At 41.3% G+C, this 16,865-nt stretch overlaps 2 protein-coding genes across 3 annotated transcripts; both read right to left on the bottom strand.

The window, feature by feature from the left end:
- Positions 1–2,839: 2,839 nt before the first annotated feature.
- Positions 2,840–10,789, bottom strand: katnal1 (katanin p60 subunit A-like 1). 2 transcript variants are annotated; one of them, XM_089002614.1, is made up of 12 exons: positions 10,668–10,789; positions 10,407–10,503; positions 8,764–8,937; positions 7,813–7,973; positions 6,551–6,728; positions 6,359–6,468; positions 6,176–6,281; positions 4,892–5,050; positions 4,656–4,782; positions 3,860–3,994; positions 3,608–3,734; positions 2,840–3,380 (listed from the first exon to the last, which is right to left on the bottom strand). In XM_089002614.1, the coding sequence occupies exons 2-12, from the start codon at positions 10,446–10,448 to the stop codon at positions 3,182–3,184; spliced, it is 1,518 nt and encodes a 505-aa protein (XP_088858740.1). In that variant the 5' UTR covers positions 10,449–10,503; positions 10,668–10,789; the 3' UTR covers positions 2,840–3,181. The 2 variants fall into 2 exon arrangements, with proteins under 2 accessions (XP_088858740.1, XP_088858741.1); XM_089002615.1 differs by lacking the exon at positions 10,407–10,503 and having other exon boundaries at positions 10,668–10,762.
- Positions 10,790–11,406: 617 nt separating this feature from the next.
- Positions 11,407–15,734, bottom strand: kbtbd7 (kelch repeat and BTB (POZ) domain containing 7). Its single transcript, XM_089003255.1, has one exon. It carries the CDS (start codon positions 15,458–15,460, stop codon positions 13,586–13,588), a length of 1,875 nt encoding a protein of 624 aa, XP_088859381.1. The 5' UTR covers positions 15,461–15,734; the 3' UTR covers positions 11,407–13,585.
- Between the last annotated feature and the right edge of the window lie 1,131 nt (positions 15,735–16,865).

The raw sequence follows: 16,865 nt of genomic DNA, 5'->3' as shown, positions 1-16,865 counted from the left end.
TGTGAAGACGAAAGCATAAATGTTTGCAATCCATTCAAGAAGTCCTTCCGTCTCATTTTGAGGCATCTGGACTCCAATGTAGCGCCTAGAAAATGCACAAGATGGCGCCCAACCTCCGTTGGAAATGGGCTGATTTGTCTGCTGGGAATTTGTGTCAACTAGTATGAAATAGTAGTCTCTGTGCAACACACAACGATTCACCATCACGTTATTTCTGTTTTTTCCTTCTAATTTCGCCATCACCACGGATCAACACCACACGTTTTCAGACCAAACAAAGTACCCAAACTGCATTGTGTGTTGCTTTCTCGGTCAGGGGCGTTCCCTCGGTGACGTCACGTCAGGCATCGTCATCAACTCAAAATCAAGACTTCCTGCATATTCAGCGAGAGTTTTAAAATGTAAAATATAGCTATATGCGGTGGAATCTTATTAAAATACGCTCAGTAGAAGTCTTTTGATGTCATTTTACAAATTATGGACACAACTTGTCCGAAGATGTCGGTCGTCCTTGAAGAAATGCAACATACTTAAGTGCTACAACAACACACAGGGGGAAACTTTGCTTCCCAAACTCAAGACCATGTTTGCGAGTCAAACATTTTTGACACAAAGCAAGTTGTTCCGACTTTGTTCCTATTATATTTCATTTATAAGGATCACAATTGTTTTCTTAACTGGACATGAAGGCAGCCTTTCCTTTATTGCTTTGATGTTTTTTTTCACCATTAAAATTGTATTGTCAAAGCTAGCGAGGAATTTAATACAGTTAAGATCGGTCTCTAATTGACACGCACATATTTCACATAAAAGTGAACGAACCAGAATTGTGTGAAATTTACCAACATGGCATCATTAATTCACAAATATTAAAAGCAGTTTTGGGGTGAAACGCACTTTAGCATTCGAAAATCGTGGGTCTATTTTTTTCCCTTGAAAAAGTTGCTTAAATTAATATCACAGGAGCGAATTTGAAGTGATACACGCTCACACCTGATTTGATTTAGCCAATTGCTAGTAAATGTACAATCCCCAAATCCGAATTTAAGACGTTTAACCGGTCGATATTCATATAAAAGCGATAGATAACCGATTCCTGGAAGTTAACCAGAGTTGTGTCGACCATTTAAGACGATTTTCGGCGAATTTGGACCCACCTTGTCGCCAAGGTGACGGAGAAAACCGCACCTTGGTCCCTCGACTGTCGGTTGCGGCCAGTTCAGGAAAAAGAGCAACTCACACTTTCAACGTTGATATTTCTTGATGGGGGTACGTTTTACAAACGTTTGCTCCGTCAACGCCTAAAGTGTTCGGTTCTGTTCCCATACAATCGTCACGTTTCGTCAAGAAGGACGTTCAAAGCCGGCGGATCGAACGTCTTTCACTAAACTGAGCATGCGCAGCTGCGACCACCATTTTGTTTGGGAAAGAACGAGTCGTGAATTTCAAGTCAAAGGAGCTGCTTGTACTGTACTTACGAAACGAAACGAAATGAAAATATGACTTACAAAGACAAAAAAACTTCTTTTCCCTTCAAGTGGTCTCCACAGCAAATCAGTGTCCTCCATCTTTAGAGGTTTGATCCGCATGTTTGTTTTGGCCAAGCTTTTACGTCGGATGCCCTTCCTGACACACTGTCTGTATTTATCCGAGCTTGGCACCGGCACAAGAAGATTTATGTCCCTTTGTGGCTACAGAACAAGCAACTCGCTCAGTAAAAGGCTCCCGAACACAAAAAGGGTCATCGGCAAAGCAAAAACTATACTCACCATTTGATTACAATGCTCTGATCTTACTGTGAAATGGGCATCTGTTTCCCTACATTACATCATAAACAGAACTTTAAAGTCCTTTAAGATGCTTTATCTTCCAGTCACATTACATACTGTATCTAAATTATCTCTTACTCTATATTACATCCCGAAAAACATTCTTTTTCAATAATTCCAAATTATCTTTCAGCTGCCTTTCACTACTTTTCCCTTGTTGCGCTTCAAGACTTTAGTTTCCATATTTTAGCATTTAACCAGTCACAGTATATACATGTATATCTAAATTATCATCTCTTTCCCTATATTACATCCCGAAAAACACAATATACATATTTCGGGAGGATGAAAATGAGTTTTAGTTGTCAATATAAAAAGCAAAAAAAAAAAAAAACCCAAAACAGTTTTGAAGGACACTTGTTTAGATCGAAAACGCTATACTTTCGGGGTATAAAGGGCCTTGCTAAGGTACTAAACTCAATGTTCACAATTTTTTTTCCCACAAGTTTGTTAAAACCATTGGTTCCCAAACTTAACACTAATGACCACCTTCAAAAAGAATTTAATCTCCAAAGGTGATTAATCCCACAATGGGAAAATGGGCCCTCACTTTGCTTGTATCTATTTGAGTTACTTCCTGGTTGAGTGAACGCTGGCGTGTGTGGCTGCCGCTGCTCACCCACAGAAAGACTTATCCTGTGACTGTAAAGTGACCTTGAGAGTTTTGAAAGGTGCTGAGAAATGAAATGCATTATTATTATTATTATTATTATTATATAGCCATCTAGCTAGCGCGCTAGATTAGCTATGGACCTAGCAGCTAGCTAAATGAACTTTTATAACAACTTTTATACGGGACTTGTAATCATTTATAAGGGCAGGTATTAGCCAAGGTCGACAGGTATGAATCACAATTGAAAACCTTATTTTTTTGGTATTTAATTGTGTGATTCTTTCATCTAACATCATCTAATACAGAAGATATCCCATGTATGAAAGTAAATACCACACGTTGCTGCATCAAATTCACCTTTTATATAAGCAAGCACACAAACAATTGTACAACCTAATCAAGGGCATCCATTCATTTATTGGATTTCAGTGCACTTCAAGAACAATTTAAAAGTTCACACAACACACGAGGTTGACGTAAATGACCAAACACCCAGACCGCGGTTTTGTCTTCTAGGGTTTCCTGACGCAGGCGATATTGATGCATTTGCTACAACTTGAAAGAAGGAATATTGCTCGGTCAAATTTGCATCCCCATTCAGTGATTCATTGCTTTCATCATTTAAAAAATATATTCCATGAATGGATTGTGCCTTAACACTGTTGCGTATTCATCAGGCATATATGACATCATCATTCGAGGTCAGTCAACTTTTGTAAAACAAACAAAAAAAAACACTTCACCCTGAACCAAACTCGGACATCCAGGCTTTGTATCTTTCCAGGTCAGAAGCTGACACAGACTTGGAGATCTTCTTGAGTGTGAGCGTGAAGTCCTCCATCATCACGGGCATCTGGAGTTCTTCTTTAGACAGGGCTCGGATCTCCTCGGGGCTGAGTCCTTGAATTCGCCGCCGCATGGCCATCATGGAAGCATCCCTGAGAGAAATGATGGACACGTTTGTCGAGGGACCTTCTGAAACTGGCCATCTCCGAGGTCATTTCGAAAGAATTTTGGGAGACTTTAACTCATTTTTATTGGTGTTTTGCATGTGACTAAAAATATCAGCCTGGGTGTTTTGGGTATTTTAGATGCTATCAAACGTTTTTGTGATGTCAGTTAGGAAACAAAAAATGGTGTCGGTTGTCCTTTAAGGCATACAAACCTGCAGACGTTGGTGATGTCGGCTCCGGAGTAGCCCTCGGTTTTTTCAGCGATCAGGTCTAGGTCCACGTCGGCGGCCAAATCCACCTCCCGCAAGTTGATCTTAAGAAGTTCTACCCGACCCACGGCTACACGGACGGCGGTATTTACAAAAAAAGCCACGTTAAAGATAGCACAAGTCAAGACATGTTTACAGAAGAGTATTTTTTTGAACGGGAACAACGTGTGGCTTTTAAAATGCGCGAGAGGTCACCTGTTGGCAAGGAGATGTAGATCCGCTTTTCCAGACGTCGGCGCAAAGCTTCATCGATATCCCATGGGAAGTTAGTTGCGGCGAGGACCATGACCATCTTGGAAGGGTCTTCGTTGTCTTGGGCGCCGCCCACCCCTGCAGCATCAAAACGGGAAGGTTATATTATTATATATATACATATATTACAAATTTCCCCATTGCGGGACGAATAAAGGTTTTCTGATTCTGATATCAGATGAAATGTTGTGATGTCGAGATCGGATCACGTGATGGGAAATCAGATATGAACAGTTGGTTTTTAGCTGATTGAGGATTAGGGGTGCGCTATATCAAACAATATGTATGTATTGCATTGTATTATGGACAGCCGCCCTCATTTCAAGTTCATATAACTCCAGAACTATATAATTCAGGAAGTTAGGGATATATAAATGGGGCCGATACGACCAGTCAGACTTTAGTTCGCTGACGAAGCCTCTTGGATAGGAGGCGAAACGTCCGAAACCTTCACTTTGTACAGATGACGGCTGAAGAAACCTTCTCATCGATGGACCACTCCTGTACGACTGAGAGCTTACACAGACATAATTCAGGAAGTAACTCTTTCTTTCTGATGAAAGAAGATAATCGAAGGTTTCTCACGCTGCATTGAATGTTTATGTAGTCCTAAAACTCCTGCAATTTGAGTGACAATGACAAAAACCCTGGCGCTGGAGTGGACACATATTCGCACATTGTCTGGCAGTGAATGAGTTAATAGCTTAATTTGAACATTGAAAAAAAAATGAAAAAATACCATCCATTTGAACCAGTAGCTCCGATTTGACTCTGCGACTGGCTTCATGTTCATTGGACGTTCCTCTTCTGCTACAGATGGAGTCGATCTCATCGATGAAGATGGTTGTCGGCGCATAGAAGCGAGCCTGTACCAATCACCCCCCCCCCCACCAAAAAAAAAATATTGCTTTGAATTCCAGTTCATCAAGACTCCCCCCCCCCAAAAAAAAAAAAAACACCCATGCAATGTTGTACCATTTCAAAGAGCAGACGGATGAGTTTCTCCGACTCGCCTCTGTATTTGGAGGTCAGAGTGGAAGAGGACATGTTGAAGAAAGTCGTGCCGCATTCTGTCGCCACTGCTTTGGCTAACATGGTCTTGCCTGTACCCGGTGGGCCTACCATTAGCACTCCCTGTGACAATGACAAATTAAAGAGATTTAACAGATAATAATAATAATAATAATAAGACCAAAACTTAGATAAGTAAATAATACAACTAAATAAATGCATACAAAATAATAATAGTAATAATAGTAGAACAACAACAAAACCTGAATAAATATAATAATAATAAATGAAAAAATAATAATAATAATACCAAAACATATGTCAATAAATAATAAAAAAAATACACAAATACAAAATTATCATAATAGTAATAGAAGACAAAAAACAACAAAACCTAAATAAATACATAAATAATAAAACAAAATAAAACAAAATAACAACATAAATAAATACTGAATAATAATAGTGATAATAGTAATGATAATAATAATAATACAAATAACACTCATACAAATACTACTACTAATAATAAGACCAAAACCTACATCAATAAATAAACAAATAAAACAAAATACATAAACAAATACATACATTCAGAAACAAAAACAACACAACTACTAATAATAACAAAGCTTAAATAGATAATAGTAATAATAGTGAAAATAATAAAAATAACAACAACAACAATAATTATAATAAATAATAATAATAATAATAATCCCAAAACATGATGCCATTTTCGACATGTTGCTGAATAATAATAATAATAATAATAATAATAATAATAATAATAATAATAATCCATTTCATTTATAAGCGCCTTTCAAAACTCTCAAGGACACTTTACAGTCACAGGATACTTTTTTCTGCGGGTGAGCAGCGGCAGCCACACATGTCAGCGTTCACTCAACCCGGAAGTCACATAAAGTAAAAAATAAAAATAAAACTAACAAATAATATGACACCACATAGACACATAGTCATTCATTCTTCAGCACTTTCTGTACCCTCTTTGTGACATGAAGCAGTTACGTGACTCAAATCCGTAAAAAAAAATAGACTTTTCATAGTCAGGGTGTTCACATGAAAAAGTCTGACAAAAACGTCTCAAATTGGTAAGAGAAAGTTCATATTAAATCAGGCAATAAAATTCTTTCCACCATGTTGTGGCTTTGAGTGTAATTTGCAAACCTTTTTTGTGTAGGCGTCAGTGAGTCACATTTTTATTTTTGGTTCTTGTTTTTCTACCTTCCAGGGTCGTCGAATGCCCTTGAAGAAGTCCGGCATCCACATAGGTAGCACCACAGCTTCTCTGAGCAGCTTCTTAGCGTCCTCCAGATCGGCAATGTCATTCCTCACAAAAGAATTTCCGTTATCAGCAATTAGAAGACTGGAAGAAAAAAAAAACCGCTCTGGTGTGTGTTTTCATACCAGCGTACGTTCAGATTGCGCGACACAATGTCTCGCTCCAGTGACTCCACCAGTTCACCGTCATGTCCCGCGGCATCAAACTTTTTATGCTCTTTTTCACTTTTCTTTCCCTGACGAGTAGATCAGAGACAGGCGTGAGCGTCCCGACGGCAGTTTGTGAGCGAGCGAATCCCAAATGCTTGCGTCAGATACTTTCAAAAGACCCTCGTCGTTAGATTTCATGTTGCGGGCGTCTCTGGCTCCGGGCCGTTCCGCTTTGGTTTTGGCCTGCCCGTGACCTTCTTGTCCTTCCCCTCGATGATGGAGACCAGGAGATTCTTTCTTCTGCTGTTTCACTCCGCTGCTGGGACGCTTCATTGCCACGGGATTCCTACATTAAATTCCATAGCAAATCATTCAGTGGGTTCAAACATTTTGGGAATTTTTACTCAGCAAAACTTGTTGAGAGTGACAGCGCAACACGAAATCCCAGATTTTGAGGTCATTCTGAGCGGGGGTTTGGAACTCATGTCCTGAATGTTGATATTTTCTGTAAAAAATGGGTATGGCCACCCCCTTTAAAGGACAACCGACACCATTGTTTTGTTTCCTAACTGACATCAGACAAAATGTTTTATAGCATCTAAAATAGCCAAAACATGCAGGTTGATATTTTTAGTCAAATGCAAAACACCAATAAAAATGACTTCAAGTGTCCCAAAACCACTTCAAAATGAACTCGGAAACGGCGAGTTTCAGAAAGTCCCGCCCCCTTGTTCGTGACGTCACGTCAGGACGTCTTGCCTGGCTCTAGAATCAAAACAATGGCTTCAGATTCAGAGAAGATGCTTTCTTGCTACTCATCCAGTTATGATTATGATTCAAATTGTTCTGAAGAGGAAAGCATAATTGTTTGCCATCGATTAAAGAAGTCCTTTTGCATCAATTCGAGCCGTCAATGACAGCAATGTAGCGTCCCAGAAAATGGACAAGATGGCGCCCAAGCTCCATTGGAAATGGGCTGATTTGTCTGCTGGGAATTTGTGTCAACTATTATCAAATAGTAGTCTTGGTGCAACACACAACGATTCACCATTGCGTTATTTATGTGTTTTCCTTCTAATTTCGCCATCAACACAAAGTTTTCAGACTAAACAAAGTACCCAAAATGCATTGTGTGTCGCTTTCTCGGTCATGGGCGTTCCCTCCGTGACGTCACGTGAGGAATCGTCATCAACTTGCTGTGAAATGTAAATTTCTCCACTGTGAGACTAATAAAGGCATATCCAATCCAATCCAACTTAAAAACAAGACTTCCTGAATATTCAGTGCAAGTTTTAAAAGGTAAACTATAGCTATATGCGGTGACATCTTTGTCAAATACACTCAGTAGAAGTCATTTGAAGTAATTTTACAAATTATGGACACAACTTGTCCGGAGTGGTCGGTTGTCCTTGAATGCACTTTATGATCACCTGTGTTCCGCAGGCGTGGGGGGCGGCCACGCTGCTGGGTCAGCGGCGCTTCCTCCTGATTGAGTGACAGGTACCGGCACTGGCCTCTCGGTTTTGAAGGCGTCCAGCACAGCGATGATACTCTTAATCTCCTCCCATTCCTCAGACAGCTCCTTTTTCACCTGAGCAAACGTAAAACTCGGATGAGTTGACTTGAAATGACGTCACTTTTTTGTTTCCTAACTGACATCAGAAAAACGTTTTATAGCATCTAAAATACCCAAAACACGCAGGATGATATTTTGAGTCAAATGCAAAACACCAATTAAAAATGACTTAATGTGTCCCAAAACTACTTCAAAATGACCTCAGAAATGGCGAGTTTCAGAAGGTCCCGCCCCCTTGTTCGTGACGTCACCCCAAGACGTCTTGCCTTGCTCTAGAATCAAAACAATGGCTTCAGATTGGGAGAAGATGCTTTCTTGTTACTCATCCAGTTATGAATATGATTCAAATAGTTCTGAAGAAGAAAGCATACATGTTTGCAATTGATTAAAGAATTTATTCCGTGTCATTTTGAGGCAACAGGGGTGGGAAATGTCGCCGTTTCCACAGGCTGATTAATTCCTTACACGGAGCTTTGTCGCCCTCTTCTGCCTCTTTTTTGCCCTACACAAAGTTGTCAGACCAAAGTCTAGCAAAATGCATTGACGTGATGGAAGAACTGCTACAATGTGTCCTTTTTTCGGTCAGGGGCGTTCTTTCAGTGACGTCACGTACGGACTCGTTACCAACTAAAAAAAAAAGACTTCCGGAATATTCAGCGCGAGTCTTAAAAGGTAAAATATAGCTATATGCGGTGGAATCTTTGTAAAATATGCTCAGTAGAAGTCATTTGAAGACATTTTACAAATTATGGACACAAGTTGTCCGGAGACGTCGGTTGTCCTTTAAAACAAAAGCACCCCCCACCTGCTGCCATCGGACTTTAAGCGCCGGGTCTTTGAGCGTCTGGCAGTGCTTGTTGATCTGTTGTAGCACACCTTGGTAGTACACGCTGGATGAATCGTAGTTCCCCAGCAAAGCATACTCGCGACCCTTTTTGGCGTTGTCATAAATCTCAGATAAATTCATGGCGCATGGCAGCTGTGAGACAAAGAAAATTACAAGAACATCCATTCAGTGGTTCGTATTATTAACTCATTCACTGCCAAATAATATGCAACAATGTGTCCATGACAGTGCCTGAATAGTTTTCATAGTCACTCGAATTCCAGTACCCACAGAATATTGAGTTTTAGGACTACATAAACATCCAATACAACGTTAGAAACTTTAGACTCTCTTCTTTCATCAGAAAAAAAGAGTTAATTCCTACATTATATGGACGTGGAGTTATATGAGCTTCAAATGAGGGAGGGAGGCTGTCCTAAATACAGTGCAATCCATACATATTAGTTTTATATAGCGCTTTAACCTTCATATTATATTATGGGTCCATTTTACCCGTTTCCGTTTTTGTGTTGACTAAAACACTGGATCTTCTTTCTTTTTCCTTTCTTCAAAACAGTTGTAAAATATCTCAATGGGATAGAAAATATGTTGGCTCTTTTTTTCAAGCATGTATATAACATCTCACAAACAGTTGTTGCTGATGTCACCTATTATTTGACTGTTTTGTTTGGATTTTTACATACGGGTAAAAATGACCCACAACACAATCAACGTGATTTTTTTTTTTTTTTTTTGGTCAACATAATATAAGGGTTAAACAACACACCACAACGTCAATTAGTATGTGGAGAGTTGAAGGCCCATGAGTGGTAGGAGCTCAAGAAAATGTCCGTTAATTTTCAATATTCAAACCATGAATTAAAATAAACCAGGATCTATGCCCAAACATGGTGCTAGTTTTAAAGGACAACCGACACCATTTTTTTGTTTCGTAACTGACATCATAAAAATGTTTTATCATGCAGGATGCGTGTCAAATGAAAAGCACCACTAAAAATGACTTAAAGTGTCCAAAAATGACTTAAAAATGAAACCGGAAGTGGCCAGTTTCAGAAGGTTCCTGAATAATCAGCGCGAGTCTTAAAAGGTAAAATAGCTATATGCGGTGTAATCTTTGTAAAATACGCTCAGTGGAAGTCATTTGAAGTGATTTTACAAATTATGGAAACAACTTTTCCGGAGGCGTCGGTTGTCCTTTAAGCAGGCCCAACTATATGTGTACATTTTTTTCGAGACAGTATTTGGAAGGAGCTTTGTGTCCCTTAGTCATGAATTAGACAATATTAACAGTGTATATACTCTACTCATTTAAAAAATTTGAAATATGCTTATCTTTCTCCTTGATTTTAATTTGACAATGTGTTGAATGGCAAACTAACTGCATCTATTAGCAAGGCCTCTACTAACACAACTCAAGACCTGCATTAACATCGATTTTAAAACATGCATGCAAGTATGATCCAATCTGGACGATAAATGCAATCGCTTTAGCAACGTTCCCTTTTTTTTTTTAGTTGACCGTGGTGCTTTGCGGTGGTGAAAAGTAGCATCTATTTTTTTCATCCCGAGAACATAACCAAAGCAACTCCACATGCATGCACCTGTTCGCCCCTCTCAATCCGATCGCCATTTATCCACTTCATTTAGTCCGCAATCATTGTAATCCGGTTTGCGGTTGCTCATAGCATCGCCTCCAGGCTACGAAGACAACAAAACGGGGTGGAGATTGGTGAGAAAGAAAGGAAAAAAAAACACGAGACATCCCTCGTCGTTTGTTAAAACGAACACCAGTAACAACAAAGACTGCGAGGTACCTATTGGTAGTGTTGACAACAGAAGGAACATGAAAATAATCGTCATACCTGCGTTAAAAACAGATGTTTGCGGCGTTCTTTTCAATCGGAGGTCCACGATGAAGTGTTACCATGGCCGCGGAGACGCCTGCTAAAGAATACAGATGGCGCGATTAACGTGCCGCATTCACATTGTGGAGAATCATCCGGAAATGTTCCAATCGTATTCCCTTAGCACATGAAAACAAAACAATATACCATTTTTGTAATGATTCTCACTAATCACTCTCGTGTTAAATGTCTATTGTAGATAATAATCACCAATTTCCGTTATCATCCTAAACATGCAAATGTAAGTACAGTGTTTTATTCATCCGATTCATGTTCTGATTTCATGTGAACTACAGAACTAACACGAACGTGTTCTCCGTTCTATTCCAACGTTTATAGTTAAAAAACTCTTCCAACGTTTGGAGTTAAACGACATCTTAAAATGTCATACGCGAAACCGACCGATGGTCAAAATCGTTTTTTCGACGTAAATATCAAAAGATCCGAGGTCATTTGAATGCAACATTAAGAATGTCATTCTTTGGCAGGCTGCACCAGATGCCGACTGTCAAAACGATTTTTTTGGGTAAAAATATGAACAGTAAATGTACTTTCGTGGTCAAAAATATCGTTTAAGAACTTATTTATTATTTACTTATTTTTATAAATGTATTTATGAAACTGCTATAAATATAGATAGACAGACCGACGGTCCGTCTGACTGAGACAGATAGCTAGCTAGCTAGCGAGCTAATCAAAACACACCAAACTCGTCTTTCTTCAACAAACCACGTTTTATTTTGTTGTTTCAAACATACAAGACCAAAATCATTCTCAAAGTCGACATCAATCATTTTGAGAATGATGTGACAAAATTCAAGGTGGTCCAGAGAGGAAGGACTGTCTGCATTTCAAGACTCATTTGGTCCCAAAAGAGTGAAATAAAAGCATTTCATTAGATCAATACCAATTGCAATTGAGAATATAAGAGATAAAGCTGGTTGTGGTCATATGCGTTTTGAAGAAAAAAAGAATAGATAAGATTGGATTTACCTTTATTCGTCTTGCAGTAGAGAAATTTACATTTCACAGCAGCAAATTGGTGAAAGGAAGGGAAAAGGAAAGAAAGAAGTAGAAAAACCCAATAGATAGAGTGGCCGTTTCAATGTTAACAATATAAATGTCCCTTTAAAACATTGCACCTTTTTTTTTAACCGGTTTAGCACCTTAAAATTGAACCTTTCTCACTTTTCACCCTATTTATATGCAAATTAAGGTTTTTATTAAAGAAACCTGATGATTCATAGTTGTGAATGTGAGTGATTGCTATAAACCCACATATGCATCCCAAATAAACCTCAGTCAGCATAATGCATTCACTTGCCATTTCATTAGATGCAACGACTGCACCGAAAATGAGCAAAATGCGTGTTTAAAAGGCGAACACTGCTCAATTTTGACTGACATGAGGGAGGTATTGCTCTAAAAATATCTTTATTATATTTTGTTAATGTCACCAATATATTAGAAGCACCTCTCAATAAGATGTAGTGCAATTCTAACAAGTGCAATGATAAACATAGAGTACAGTATTGTTAAATGAATACCTGACACGGATTATTTCTGATTCATTTTTTTCCTTCCAAGTGGTTTCTTTGATATCAAATTGGAGCCCCCCAAAAATGTCTGAATTTGCCCCAAACCGACAAATCATATGTGCTACTTTTCAAGCAATATGTCCCTTACCAATAAAATTACTATATTTTCTGCACAATAAGGTGCACCTAAAAGAACAGATATTTTTTCAAAAGCCGACCATGCCCCTCAAAATCCAGTGCGCCTTATTTATGAAAAACGTTTTAAAATGTCATTCATTGATGAGAAAACGTCCTCATTTTACCACAGTGAAAAAGGAATAGGAAAAATCTGTCATAAAGATTACCAGAAAAATTACCACGAGTCAGAATATTAAAAGAATATTTTCAAATTTTATTGAGGAAAATTAAGTTATAATGTGAGTGAATGCTGGCGTGTGTGGCTGCCGCTGCTCACCCGCAGAAAAAAAATATCCTGTGACTGTAAAGTGTCCTTGAGAGTTTTGAAAGCCGCTCAAAAATGAAATGTATTATTATTATTATTACAGTGATACCTTGGCTTACGAACTTAATTGGTTCCCAGACAGAGTGTGTAAGGCGAAGTGTGTATCGCAAAAATTAATTTCCCATAGGAAACCATTAAAATGAGAATAATCTGTTCCCAGGTCCCCATAAAATATCATTTCCTACTAAATAAGCATTAAAACTACACAAAATATACCTTATTTTATGTAGAATAAATGTGCTATGGTATTGTAATTAAAGAAATAAACTGTACAGTATAATAAAGTGGTTTTATTGACCTTTGTGATGGTCGTTGATGGCTTGATGGAATGGAGTGGCCGCTTTCATCAGCATTAAACACTTGATGAGGAACGTAAACTTCTTCTTTCACCATCTTGAGGAATGATGTTTTTGCACAAGTGTACAGATGGCTTGTGCTGGTTGTTTGTGGAGCCTGATTGATGGGATATTTTAACCTTGCAGTCTACGCCTTTGAACAATCAAAGTTGAAACTCTCACTGTCGTCTGCCTGTCTCTTTAATATTTAAACCACGCCCCCTCACTGCTGCGTTCTTAACCAATCACGTGGCTTTAACCGAAGACTGGGGGCGGGGAATAGAGGACAAAAACAGTCGGCTGCCATTTTGTTGTTAGAAGAACGGGCTCGTTCGCCAACGACACATCACTCATTGTGGCAGATCCGTGCGGATCCCGAAAAAAGTTTGAAGGTAAAATGTTCATAAATGCAACGTTCGTCAACCGAAAAGTTGGTAAGCCAAGGGGTTCGTTCGTAAACCGAGGTATTATTATTATTTAGACCAGCCTGTAAAAATGCGACTACCAGTTCTCGTCTGAGAATGAGCTGGAGCTGGCTGAATCCGAATCGGCGTCCGTCAAGCCGTCAAGGTCCCAGTCGGCGCTGGATCCGCTGTCGTCATCTTCCTCAGTGGAGAAGCTACGCGCTGAGCCGAGACACGCCGGGTAGACCCGCGCGGAAACGCACACGGGCCCCAAGGTGGACACGTAGACCACCGTGACGCTCTTCCAGCTCTCCCGCGCGGGCTCATACTCGTGCATGAGGACGCGATTCTTATTGTGCTGCAACAAGGTTTGCGTGAGGAGCAGCAGTTTGCCGCCATGTTGGATGACTTGGTAGTTGAGGGCGCGGCTATCGATGGGAATGTCGGCCAGCCGCCGCCACTCGCCGCGCGCCGGGCTGTAGGCCTTCACCACGGGGATGTCGCACACGCAGATGATCTGGTCCCGGTAAACGCACGCTTTGTGTAGCTTGTCGCGGCGCAGCGAGCCGCAGTGGCGCCAACGGTTGCGGCGCGGGTCGTAGCATAGCATGCGGCGTTTGTTCATGACGTATAAATGATCGTTCAACGCGACCACCTGCATTTTACTAAAAGAATGCGGCAGCGGAGCAACGAAGGTCCACTGGTTCCTTTGGACGCTGTAACACTCCACTTCTTTGAGTCGGGCGTCCGTCACGGGGTTGCGTCCGCCGAGAAGATACACGTGGCCATTGAGGTAGCCCATCCCGGAGTGAATCCTCCCGAGCGGCCTCCCCGCTAGCTCCTGCCAGCTGTTGAGAACCGGATCGTACTGCCAGAAGTGTTTGGAGAGGTGAGAGGCCAGATAAAGGTTATTTTCAGGGCTGGAACAAGCAATGAGGGACTCCATGGTGGAGCGTTTGTAATCCTGCGTGCTCAGATCAACCACAGGAGGTGTTACAAAGTAGAGGTCCTCAGAATATGGATCGCAGCACATGATGTTGTCGTTGGGAAGACCGAAGAACAAAATCATTTCTTTGGCACTCACGCCTATCCGATGCTTGGGAAGGTCCAGAGATGCGGCCGCGGCGCGGGGCCTGTTGAAGGATGACTCAAAGTACTTTTCGATGAAGGGCCTCGCCGCCAAGCCCTCCAGGTAGCGCTTGTCCCTCTCGCTAAACAAGTTCCAGCGCACGCACCTCAGCGCCCGTAGCGCGTCGTCCTTCTCGAGCGGCCCGTTGGCTTCGATCCAGCGCAGGGCGGCGGAGCACACTTCGCGCTCGCAGGCGACGTCCAACGTGTCCAAAGAGAGCAGGTCTTCCAACTGGCGCAGGTCCAGCTCGCAAAGCTCCCCCGCGATGCACGGCTGGCTAAAGTTCCTGGCGATGAAAGCTCGGGCGCTCTCCTTGAGCTCGGGGTTGTCGTAGGTGTCGGCGAATTTCAGAATGCCCACGCAGTTGGCCAGGTCGAGCCTACGGGTCATGAACCCAGAGCAGGCCTTCCTGATGTACTCCAGTTGGAGCATGTTGGCAGCGGCGTACAGCCTCTGCGCGTTGCTCTCGGTGACGGTCACCTTACCCGTGTAGCAGTAGTCCACGATGACCGCCATGGACTCCACGTCCACCCCGCGGATGGCCACCCTCTCCTGAACGCTTTCGGTCAAGCCGCCGGTGAACATACTCTTGAAGTAAGGGCTGGCGGCGGCGAGAACGTTGCGGCTGCAGTGGAACAGCTGGACGAGGTCGTCACCCGAGGAACCCTCGTTGATACCGCCTCCGTTCGGCTCCAAGGGTTCTCCATTGGGGTCCACCTCGATAGTAATGTCCGAGAGGAGGCGGCTGTCGTACAACGCCTTCAACTCTCCCATTAAACCTTGAGCGTGACTGACGTCCTCTAACACTTCGGGTCCACTGAAGCAGCCTAACACCGAAGCCATTTTTTGGATCTATTTTTTTTTTGTAATCTCACGTAGCGGAAGCTTTGTGATAAGACACCGCCTCGCGCTGCACCTCCACGGCGAGCCGACAAGGACACATCCGCTCACGAGAACACGTCAAATATATGTCTGATCAACAACCGCACAAAAAAACGTCTCGAAGTTAGTTTTACTCTCCAAATGACCATAATGGCCACTTAAAATCCAGCGTAAATGGCTTGGTTTTCTTCCCCTTACTCAGTGAGTCTAAACGCTGGAGAGAGAAACAGCCAGACGCGGAAGGCGGGGGTCGTGATAAAAAAAAAATACACATTGTTGAGTGTCAAAATAAAATACTAAAAAGTGTGCATATGTTAAATTGCTTTCTTAAACATCATATCGTGTGTAAACATAATAAACTCATGATTCTGTTTGAGTTAGTCACATTCTACACGTTTTATTTGTCATTAGATGTGAAATTAGATTAAATAATGTCTTGTTTTGAAGGCGACGCACGGTACTTCCGCTATCTCCCACCGTAAACTCATACAACTGTGTACGTACGAGGTAATGGACGCCCGTGATTGGCTGTCAGAACTGGGTCAATTTCACATAGAATAAGAGCATTATTTGAAATTCCAGGATAAAATGACTCGAGTTAAATCCAGAAGATTTACATAGTTTAATGTAAAATGTCCCCTCATACATTCCCATGCAATACACAAAAGACGTTTTGTTTCAGTGTGTAGTGTACAGTATTTGCTGAGTGGAGAAAGTGCAGACAATCAGACGGGTCCAGTCGGTCCGACAGCTCGAAACCATTTTGCAATCATTCTATTATTGTTGCTTAATTTTCCCGTGACTTTTTATACCTGTGCTGACTATCATGGATAAAAGTAGTGGAGATTTTTGACAAAAGGCAATGTTTTGATGATAATTACTACAGTATGCTTATTATCCCTCCATTTTTTTAGTCTGTTTGTCCACACAAGGATTGTGGGCCTTCGGGAGATTATCCCAGTTTTTTTTTTTAGGTCAGTGGATGGAGCAGCGGTGAGCCGGCCATGTCACCCCTAGGCCTTTACTAGTGCTACGTTTGAATTATTGGAATTATTTAATAAGAATTCATGGACAAAATATAATTAACTGAAATTGATACAGATATTTGTAGGCCAGCAGAGAAGGCCTTGCAGGCCCTGACGGCCCACCACTGAGGTGGAGTCGACTCTGAATTGGTTGCCAGGGCATCCATCGACGATCAATCACAAACAATTACAGGTAACATCCAACTTACAACCAGCTCGACTTACACCCACCCGTACTTATGACCACGACCTCCAGACCGTATTTTTTTTTTTAATTATAATTCTACGCCTGGCACCGCAACGCGCTAGCAGGCCGGCAACGCGTACGACAATTTTGCCCA

This window comes from Hippocampus bargibanti, linkage group LG08 (genome assembly GCF_051943395.1).
Source record: "Hippocampus bargibanti isolate YZ-2025 linkage group LG08, ASM5194339v1, whole genome shotgun sequence".
In the NCBI taxonomy this organism is placed as follows: Eukaryota; Metazoa; Chordata; class Actinopteri; order Syngnathiformes; family Syngnathidae; genus Hippocampus; species Hippocampus bargibanti.
Note: the sequence above shows the minus strand (reverse complement) of the source record. Positions and strands in the feature narration are given on the sequence as shown.